Raw genomic sequence first — 11,345 nt, 5'->3', positions numbered from 1 at the left:
GGAATGGTGTGATGAGTTCAGTGTGGAAGCCCTGACCTCAACCCCATTGAGCACCTTTGGGATGAACTGGAATGGAAATTGTGAGCCAGGCATGAATTCCCACAGAAACACTACAAAATCATGTGGACAGCCTTCCAAGAAGAGTGGAGGTTCAACTCCTAATTGGCATTACCAAATGGCCAGTGTGAATGTTTATTTATATTATATTATGTTACATTATATCACATTAAATTATAACTTTCCTGATTAAAGAAAGCTGGATTGAAAAAATCACACCTTCCAGCTTTCCTTATTCGGGGAAACCTCTTGCCCTCAAATGAACGGCAACACTTTTCCCTATAGTGCACTCAGTAGGGTGTACGCCTGATTTTCCATTATACAGCACGTAGTGCACTTGTAAAGGGAATATGAAAGCATTGAGGTCCTGACCCGCTGTCATGGCTCGCGCTGGCCTGTTTCCGCGTTACTTCCTTGTTTTTTCATATTTCACTTGGAGTTGTTGCACTTATGGTTGTGGACTTAATGGCGCTTTCCGTCCAGTTTCCGCTTAACCGCTATTCTCTCTAACGGTGCGGAAAGAAAACAAAAAAACAAAAACACATATTTTGGCTTTTTTTCCCCTGAGGTGTACATACTAAAAAGTGGGAAAAAAAAGCCAACCGAGTAAATCATTTCGGCTGGCGGTTCGAATTAGCGAGGTGGCTAGCTAACTAGCACATTTTAAAGTTTTGCACTGAACACCACAATGGCAGATTCACATGGCAATGACAGGACGGACGACAGTGAACTCAGAGGTGCAACAGGTGGTGAAGGTAGGACCCGAACTGGGGGGAAAATAAATAAATATATCCATGAAATCATCTGTTAACCATGTTTCTTCCGGATAGCCTTTAGCGCGTTAGGTTTTGACGTCACGGTTCGGGTTTCTGATTTAAAAAGTTGTCTAGTTTTATCAAATACTTCATTGATTTACCTTCAAACAGGACGAAGATACAATGCATTTATGTCAAATTAACAATATAACAATGAATCACTTGCACCCATTTAGGGATTTTTCTGTGACGTCATTACAGAAACAGCAGTCTGGCTCCACCTTCCTTGAGAAAAAAACAAACAAACAAACGTGTGTGATAAGGATGGGGTGGAGTAGATATTCCTCTTACAAACCTTTTGTTAATATGTATTGTGGTTTAAATTATACTCTCTCACTTATCTTCTATACCGCTTTATCCTGTATTCAGTGTCGCGAGGACCTGGAGCCTATTCCAGGAGGCTTAGGGCATGAGGCAGGGTACACCCTGTGCCAATCCATTGCAGGGCACACACACACTCACACACTACGGGCAATTTGGGAACGGCAATTAGCCTAACCTACATATGTTTGGACTGTCGGAGGAAACCCACTAAGCACGGAGAGAACATGAAAACTCCACGCACACAGAAAGGGGAATTGAGCCTGGCCGGGAATCGAACCCGGACCCTGGAGGTGCAAGGCGACAGTGCTAACCATCGTGCCGCCTGCTTAAATTACAATAGAATGGAAATGAATGAGGTGCTGGTGCACACAGTGCACCTCTGATTATTTGTAGTTTATCTTCTAAACAAAAAGTCAACGATCATTTTCTACCGAAAACTGTTTACACTCTGATCTACATCTCTCAGCAATTGCCATTAACTCATTCATTTTCAGTGACTGCTTCATCCTGGTCGGCATCACAGAGGATCCGAAACCTATCCCAGTAGACTACATCCTGAAAAAATGTTATTCAATTAAACTCAGTGCCCAAACCCCAGTCACAGGATGCAATGCCTGTCCTAAGCCCGGATAAAATGTGGGAAGGTCACACTATCTTCCATGCCAAGTCGTTTTGTGGATCGAATGGCCCGCTGTGGCGACCCTCAATGAGGGAGCAGCTGAAAACCTAAAAACAAAGTATATTTTTATATTACTTTTTTACAAGAGACATTGTCATAAAGTGGGTCATTAGTGGCTTAGTAATTTGTGTATCGCCTGCCATGCATAAGACTCAGATTTGATTCCCACCCAAGGCCCAAACCCCATCCACTGAATGCAGAGCGGCCTTAAGCCCGGATAAAATAGGAGTGTTGGTCAGAAAGAGTAACCGTGGTAAAGCTGTGGCAACCCCTTGGTGGACGGCGTCGAAAAAAGGAGGTGGTCATAAATTTATAGATTCTGGATTCAAGTTTTAAACTTATAAATTTATCCCTAATGAACAAGCCAGGGGCAACAAGAATAAGGAAAAACTCCACAGGATGGCGTGAAGAAGAAACATCAATATGCAACTCATAAATAACTCCCTTCTATAACTGTGTGCTATATCGAAAAAAATATATATGACTAGGATGAATTTCAATTTAAACTTTTCAACTGCTCACTAATGGATACTTGAGTGCAAAACTGTTTGTGGCAAATGCACTTCCAAACCTATTATATAGTCATAAGCCATTGTAGCAAAACAGTTTGTATCAGTTGCTTTCCAAAGCCATCTTCATAGTTTCTGAGTGTACCCAGAGTGTGGCCAGTCCATAGATTTAGGTAAGCAATCCACCTGGCGTGTGTGTGTGTGTGTGTGTGTGTGTGTGTGTGTGTGTGTGTGTGTGTGTGTGTGTGTGTGTATGTTTGTGTGTGTGTGTAGAGGAAAAGCCACATGAAGATCGATGGAAAATGATTACCTTCTTACAGAGATAGTTAGATGCATACTGCCTAAAGAACATTTTTAGAGATCATATTAGCAGTTTTACAATTGAGAGAATTCAGAAGTAAGGAAGCATAAGCATGCAGATATCAGGAGATCTTAACTAATCAATAATTGTTTATATAAAAAAAAATGTAAAGCAGGATAAAATGATCATTAAGTCACTGATTTTTCCTTTAATACAAATGGAAAACAGATAGTCTGATTGTAATGCTTCCTTTTTTTCTTTTTTTCACATAGTATTGTGCAAAAGTCTTGAGCCACGCCTGATGTCTTAATATCTTAATTTCTTTCAAAGAGCCAGACTTTCTTGTATTTTAATTCAGTCTTAAGGAATAGTTGTCCAGACCTCCTAAAGGACTTTTTTGGCTCTCATTTTCAGTCCAGTCCCTGTACTTGAGCAGGTTCAGAGGAATATTTTTGTTTAAGCCAGACAGTAACCTAAAAGTCATTCAGTCATAAAAAAAAAAAAAAAACAAAAAACAGGTGATTAATATACTGGTGATGCGGAATGCTGAGTGGTTGGAACAGATGAGAGGGGAAATAAATTTGTTGTTGAGGTTGGTACATTAACAAACAAAATTTTAGTTGGTTATTTTATGCACTTTGCAGCCTGTCAAAGTACATTTGTTCTCAACATTTCTCTCTTTATATATATATACAGTGGTGTGAAAAACTATTTGCCCCCTTCCTGATTTCTTATTCTTTTGCATGTTTGTCACACAAAATGTTTCTGATCATCAAACACATTTAACTATTAGTCAAAGATAACACAAGTAAACACAAAATGCAGTTTTTAAATGATGGGTTTTATTATTTAGTGAGAAAAAAAATCCAAACCTACATGGCCCTGTGTGAAAAAGTAATTGCCCCCTGAACCTAATAACTGGTTGGGCCACCCTTAGCAGCAATAAATGCAATCAAGCGTTTGCGATAACTTGCAACGAGTCTTTTACAGCGCTCTGGAGGAATTTTGGCCCACTCATCTTTGCAGAATTGTTGTAATTCAGCTTTATTTGAGGGTTTTCTAGCATGAACCGCCTTTTTAAGGTCATGCCACAACATCTCAATAGGATTCAGGTCAGGACTTTGACTAGGCCACTCCAAAGTCTTCATTTTGTTTTTCTTCAGCCATTCAGAGGTGGATTTGCTGGTGTGTTATGGGTCATTGTCCTGCTGCAGCACCCAAGATCGCTTCAGCTTGAGTTGACGAACAGATGGCCGGACATTCTCCTTCAGGATTTTTTGGTAGACAGTAGAATTCATGGTTCCATCTATCACAGCAAGCCTTCCAGGTCCTGAAGCAGCAAAACAACCCCAGACCATCACACTACCACCACCATATTTTACTGTTGGTATGATGTTCTTTTTCTGAAATGCTGTGTTACTTTTACGCCAGATGTAACAGGACTTGCACCTTCCAAAAAGTTCAACTTTTGTCTCGTCGGTCCACAAGGTATTTTCCCAAAAGTCTTGGCAATCATTGAGATGTTTTTTAGCAAAATTGAGACGAGCCTTAATGTTCTTTTTGCTTAAGTGGTTTGCGCCTTGGAAATCTGCCATGCAGTCCGTTTTTGCCCAGTCTCTTTCTTATGGTGGAGTCGTGAACACTGACCTTAATTGAGGCAAGTGAGGCCTGCAGTTCTTTAGATGTTGTCCTGGGGTCTTTTGTGGCCTCTCGGATGAGTTGTCTCTGCGCTCTTGGGGTAATTTTGGTCAGCCGGCCACTCCTGGGAAGGTTCACCACTGTTCCATGTTTTTGCCATTTGTGAATAATGGCTCTCACTGTGGTTCGCTGGAGGCCCAAAGCTTTAGAAATGGCTTTATAACCTTTACCAGACTGATAGATCTCAATTACTTTTGTTCTCATTTGTTCCTGAATTTCTTTGGATCTTGGCATGATGTCTAGCTTTTGAGGTGCTTTTGGTCTACTTCTCTGTGTCAGGTAGCTTCTATTTAAGTGATTTCTTGATTGAAACACGTGTGGCAGTAATCAGGCCTGGGGTGACTACAGAAATTGAACTCAGGTATGATAAACCACAGTTAAGTTATTTTTTAACAAGGGGGGCAATCACTTTTTCACACAGGGCCATGTAGGTTTGGATTTTTTTTTCTCCCTAAATAATAAAAAACATTATTTAAAAACTGCATTTTTTGTTCAATTATATTATCTTTGACTAATAGTTAAATGTGTTTGATGATCAGAAACATTTTGTGTGACAAACATGCAAAAGAATAAGAAATCAGGAAGGGGGCAAATAGTTTTTCACACCACTGTGTATATATATATATATATATATATATATATATATATATATATATATATATATGTTTATATATATATATATATATATATATATCTTCTATGATTGTCATTGTTATTAAATTATACTTTTATACTGTATGTTTCAATTTTAATCTTATGTAACACACTTTAAGAGGTTGAACTCGAGTTGAACATTGCAGTTTGAATAAGAATTAAATCGTATTCAATTATAAAAAACGATTAAGCTTGAAATGTGATATTTGCTCGTGTTATAAGTTACTTTTCTCATGAAGTATTTCTTTTTTTCTTTCAGATGTCAGTGATGATAGGATTATAGAAGAAGGTGCTATCGTACTAAGAGAGTATGTTAACTGACTGTCCTATTTCCTAGTTTATATTTGTAACAATAGCTGCATCTCTCCTCATCCTAAGTGTGGCTCATTTTCATGTGCAGATATGTAATCGAGCGGATCAGAACAGAGGACCCGTCTATGCACGTGAGCGCCGAGGACCTAGGTGGAACAGCTAACGAAGGAGATGATCCTCACGTGAAAGTAGTTGTAGATCAGCTTCTTAAGATCGCTGATGAGCTGAATAGGAATGCAGAGCTTCAACAGTAAGAAATCTTCTGTACTATTTCTGATGACTAAAGTTATTCAGGATTGCAGTGTTAAACCCCCCAAATCCCTCACAACCCCCCACCCCCCACCTGCTCAGGGCAACAACCTAAGTTGTATCCAACAATAGCAGCATGATATTGTACAATATCAATTGGGTGCATGTCTGCCATAAAAGTGGATTATGTGTGCTGATAGATAGGAGGTTGCCTTTTGTGTCAGGCAAAATTCAACTCTGCGCAACACTGACACACCCATGCCCCAGGACAAAGTGTATGTTTTGGAGCAATGTACCCTGCAGGAGGTGCCTTAAGGCATAAAAGAAAACCACACAGTCTGACCAACAAACTGACCATGTGCCTTTATGCAAAATGACATTAATTTGGGTTACATTGTGGCACTGGTGTTGGTGCATTCGACTCATCTTTTGTGCTATTTGTTGCTCTAAACCCCCTTTGATTGTCTTGTGTGACAGAAGACACCCCAATCATTGTATGAAGAGTGTTCAAGTCAAACAAGTCAAACCGGGAATTTTAATTGCGCAGAATTGCAGAATACAGTTATGAGAGTAAAAACTGCCTTTATTTTTTTATATAATCTCTTGCAACACCAATGCACTTATCTCAGGGTTTTACTAGGGCTTGGACCAATGTATACAGGTAGAAAGTTTACCATATGCTGGAGCAATGATCGGGCTGAAAATGTCCTTCTCCTTTAAATAAGCTCATGGACACCAATGATTGATTAGAGAGAGAAATACCAGCCTTCCTCCCCAAACAGCTAGATCAGTTAAAGCACTCTTAGATTCCCAGTGATGGAGAAATTTTAGCTTGTTGCATTAATCTTAGTACATGTGTACATAACACTGTTTTAAATGCAAAACACAATATAGTCTTACTATAATAACTAACAAAGTCTAGAAAATAACCACAAAGTTTGTTGTAAAAAGTTTTAAAGTTGCCCCTTGTTGGCAAAAGATGACACTGAATGACTGCATCTCATAGTAAAATGCAAAACATCCAAGAAATACTAGCTGCAAAATTTTTCTGTCACACGATCAGTGACGCGGATTTACCAACTGGTTAAAATTGGAAAAAATGCAATCAAAACACAAGTTTGCTATATTATTATTTAAAAGTAAAATGCAACCTACTTATTACTTATTGCAAAAACTAAATTGCATAGTTAAATACTTAAAACAAACAGACATGCGTGTTGTTTGTTTCAAGTATTTGTCATAGTTTTGTCTATTTTGACAAAACTATGGGAGGTGAAGTTGCATCATCACTTTGATACGGCCAAAGCAACACTCTTGTGATGCAAAGAAAATATGCACAAAATATTCTTTCAGTTTATTATACTTCCTGGACCTTTTTAAAGTGAATTTCTTATTTTTTATATATCATATGCAGTAATAATATACTTTATGTATAATGTATGATAAATATATATGATTATATATTTTAGCACTTTTAGTCTTACTGTTTTGAAAATAGATACTTACAATATCAAAAAGCAACAAAGTTGTTATATTCCTTATCTAAAATTGTAACATAAGCCAAAGCACTATATGTATACATGTTCATTATGACCATATGTTTCCCTCTGAACAGTCTCATCAACACTGTACAGGCGAACTGTGCTCAGGAGGTGTTCGTGACTGTGGCCAAGAGCATCTTTACAGATGGAATTAACTGGGGCCGAATAGTGGCTCTTTTTTATCTTGCCTATAGGCTCATTTATAAGGTAAAGATTTTCTCCTGTTTCTACAAAGTTTTAAAAGTTCTATTACCAGAAAAATCTTCATTTTACAAATACAAATGTACCTGTTTTTTTTTTTTTTTTTTTTTAATGGGATGTAAGGCCAGCGATGTTACTGGCTTATGAGAGAAGTGCCCAAAATTGCTAACAAGATCTTAATCGATCTTAACCTCAAAATGACTGTTTTTCCTCATATTTGTGTCAACAGTAATGGGTATGTCATAAAAAAATCTACAAAGATCATGGTCATGTCCAGACTCTTTTTTTGAAAAAAAAAAAAAAAAAAATGGTTTCATTGGAAGACCTACCTGGCACATGTGTGTATATCTAAAGAAAGAAAGATGACATAAATAAATAAATTATCCACTAAGGAAAACTTTTCCTTATCGTGAAGCTGTCCTAAATTGGCTTCTCTGCCTACTGAGCCGCTGCTACAGCTCAGAAAGTAAAAAGCTTCAGTAGCTAGGGATTAAATTTATGAGTGCAAATCTACCAACACCTGAATTGATTTCGGAGAGTCTTATTTTTTATTTTCAGTAATGTTTTTATAACCTGCCTGAAAAGATTCATTTATTTAATAGGATTGATTGTTGTTTAGTTGCTCTATTTATTTACGGATTGCATCTAGTGGGTCAAATGTAAATGTTTATTACACTTTTAATGTATATATGTTACATATACCAAAGGAGAAATACTTTATGGTAATTATACCATAATTTAAGGAAAAAAATTGTTCAACTACTGGTAAACAAATGAATTGCTCCCGCATGTTTATCAGTGGTAGTGATACAGGAAATTGACTGTGCAGAGACTATAGAAGCTACTGGAAAGACTCAGCTTTTTACCCCCCCCCCCTCTTCCCTCAGGCACTGACTCAAAACCACTTTGAAATCATCAAGCACATCATTAGCTGGGTATTGCAGTTTATCAGGGAACACATTTCCGCCTGGATCAGACAGCAAGGAGGATGGGTAAGTGGTTGGTATGCGTGTGTGTGTAAGTGTGCACAAGAAGGCTTTCTGGCCACCCATACAGAGCCACACAGGTCGACTCAGACACAGGCCACCACACACAGATGCACGCCCACTTTAGTGTCAGGAAGCATAGAGGCACAAACTCTGACGCGTTCCATACACTTGCATTATGTACACACGCATAGCGAAAGCACACTACACACACCTATCCATATTTATTAAACACACTGTCTTCTCATTTAATGAATATCAAATGCAAAATTCCCATATAAACGACACTGATTCGTGTGGGGGTCAGTCTGGCAGACGATGATTCAGCACCCTGCAGCTAGCATTATCACTGCGGAGACTAATTACTGCTAATTTAAAGTAATGTACACACACACGGTAAGAGGCAGGGTGGTTGTCATCAGAACAATTATACAGGCTGAAGTAGTCAGAGGGCGGCTGAATTTGTAGCTTTGCTTTAGATGTTCAGCGTATCTTGTTTTGCAACTCATGTCTTTCACTCGGATGTTTGTGCAACGGTGCCCAAAGACCATCATTACAGCACAGCGAGGTGCGGCGAGCATGTGTGGCGCAGAAGCTCCTCCAGACCTGGCAGGAGTCCGCTGGCGAGTTTTATAGCTCAGACATGATCATAAAGGCCGTAGTAAGCGCGGTCCTGGGTTTTTAAACTTCAAACAGCTAGGCGTCATGGAGCATGCTGTGGTTTACACTACTAAAATCATGGGGCCCTCATGTTAATATGTGACCATGCTTCGACGAGTGTGAGAACGTCTGACAAAGGCAAGCGCAGGTGGAGAAAGACATGGGTACAAACATTGGTGGTTCATATGGAATGCAGTATCTGCCTAAATAAAGGTTTGCTTAAATTAACACACATTTCCTGTTAAATGTTGTTGTATTTATTTTGCTTTAGAAAAACAGATTGGGGGGAAAGCTAAACATTAATATTCTTCTAGAAAGGATTAACCTCAAACTAAAAAAACGAAACAAAGCAAAAAATGTTTATTTAGCTAAATTAGGACTAAATAACCACATGGTGTTACAGGAAAATAATCAACTGGGGGATTTTGTTGATTTAAAGTACTTAAACAATAGGGATGAGAATTACCAGGGGCCACCTGATATGATATTATCGTGATACCTAGGTGCCGATTTGATTCATGTTGCAATTCTGTAAGAATCTTGATTTAATAGTTCCAAGCAAACTTGACAAATAATTTGCACTTACCACACAGGATGCTGTGCTGCCTACCTATATGTGATTGTTATGATACATCACCTATAGGATTAAAGATGAACTGAAACATTTTACCTTAAATGCAAAAATATATAAATAAAAAATATATTTAACAAATCAATTTTGGAATCAAACATCTGTAAATTCTATCCCTTCTACCCAGATAGCATGGCCAATTTTGCTTCCTTGTCTCCCATCCTTATAAAGATATGTTTTAATCCACATATTTGAAGTGCCATCTAAATAATTATGATTTGTTTTTGGATCTTACTTTCAGAGCTAGGTATTATCGAAATCTACACACTGACTTTGTAATTTACTTTACTATATTGTCTCCCACTGTGGTCACTGTAAGTATATTAACCTAATGTTGAGAAAAAGTGCTGACATTCATGTTGTGCTGTTTTTTCAGGCGGGCGTTATGCGCAACGTATCGAGATGGCGCACTGTGTCCATCATTGCAGCAGTGGCGTTCATCGTAGCTGCAGTTTACTGGAGACGAACTCGCTGACCGCCCCACCATAAAATCCTGACATCATTGAAAGAGCCAGTTTCATTCATTTGCACATGCGGGAAATTATCAGAAGCAATAAGTACTAATATGTTACAAATGCAATGACCAAATGTTCATGTCGATTGGCACGTTAGAATATCAAACTGTAAAATACTGTAAGAAATAAGAACTCCATTTCATTACACAGTGTAGCTCTTTTGAAATTTTTCTTACTGTTGTGTTTATACTGTAATTTAACAAGGCACAACTATTTATTAACAACACAGTGTCTTGTCTTTTATTTTTTTGATACTTCACTACATTTGTAGCAGTCCATTTGTCATCCACAGCTCTTATCATTTTAATAAGTGCCAATGTCTTTCAGCCCTACCTCCATCTGGTGAAATATCTGACAGTTTATCAAAGGTTTTTTAAATGGGATTTTTAGTATACCATGTACTATTAGCATTGTTAAATGTCAGATTTTAACTATTTAGAATGTCTTATTTCTAACTCCTGTCTAGACAAGACCTCTTTGCAGGAATGTAATGAATGTGTTTACACTTATGACTAAGCAGGGCAGCAGATGGTGAAGGAAAATCTCCTTTGCCAGCTCAGACTTTTATAGGCAGAAGTTATGTTTGTGTGATAAACATCAAAACAAGAAGCTAAAAGAATGATTAAGAGATAAGAAGCTAAAAATTTAATCATTGCTTTATTACTAATCTAAAAATGGGTTATTGGGTCTTGAGTTTTAAATCATGATAGCTATTAGTTGGAGCAGTATGCGTGTTTAGTCTAAGTGAATTAGTTTGAATAAGGAAACAATAATGCATTTGTGTATCATGTTAAAATAAGATTAGAAATTTTTGGAAATACAGGGAAAATACTACAAAGGTGTTTTTTTCCTGTAGTGAATTCAGGGAAATTGTGCTTGGTTTTTGTTTACATCAAAATAAATGTGATCAATCAAGTGTCCTCCTGATTATTCTATTTTTATTGTGTTCATTTAAATAAATAATGTTTTATTGGCCTATTTTTTTTTTTCAACCAAAAAGAAAACAAACTATGCAAGAAAAACACACAAAAAAAGTGGATGGAACACCAGCATTGTCAGCATAAAGTGTGATTCTGGTTTGATCGTTTGTCACCCTCAGCTATTTTGTTTAAAGGATATGCACAGGAATGTTCGGGTTGTTTGTTTCTACTCGGCCATTATATTTTTTTTGATGAATTTACTTTATTTAAAACCACTGAGATTGTGACCATGC

The 11,345-nt window shown here is 37.7% G+C and overlaps 1 protein-coding gene across 1 annotated transcript; it reads left to right on the top strand.

Annotated features, from left to right (window-relative positions):
- Positions 1 to 475: 475 nt before the first annotated feature.
- zgc:153993 (uncharacterized protein LOC767645 homolog) lies at positions 476 to 11,052 on the top strand. The gene is made up of 6 exons (XM_053513755.1): positions 476 to 812; positions 5,297 to 5,345; positions 5,438 to 5,599; positions 7,214 to 7,346; positions 8,228 to 8,332; positions 9,994 to 11,052. The coding sequence occupies exons 1-6, from the start codon at positions 746 to 748 to the stop codon at positions 10,090 to 10,092; spliced, it is 615 nt and encodes a 204-aa protein (XP_053369730.1). The 5' UTR covers positions 476 to 745; the 3' UTR covers positions 10,093 to 11,052.
- Positions 11,053 to 11,345: the final 293 nt, after the last annotated feature.

This window comes from Clarias gariepinus, chromosome 15 (genome assembly GCF_024256425.1).
Source record: "Clarias gariepinus isolate MV-2021 ecotype Netherlands chromosome 15, CGAR_prim_01v2, whole genome shotgun sequence".
Taxonomy (NCBI): Eukaryota; Metazoa; Chordata; class Actinopteri; order Siluriformes; family Clariidae; genus Clarias; species Clarias gariepinus.
Note: the sequence above shows the minus strand (reverse complement) of the source record. Positions and strands in the feature narration are given on the sequence as shown.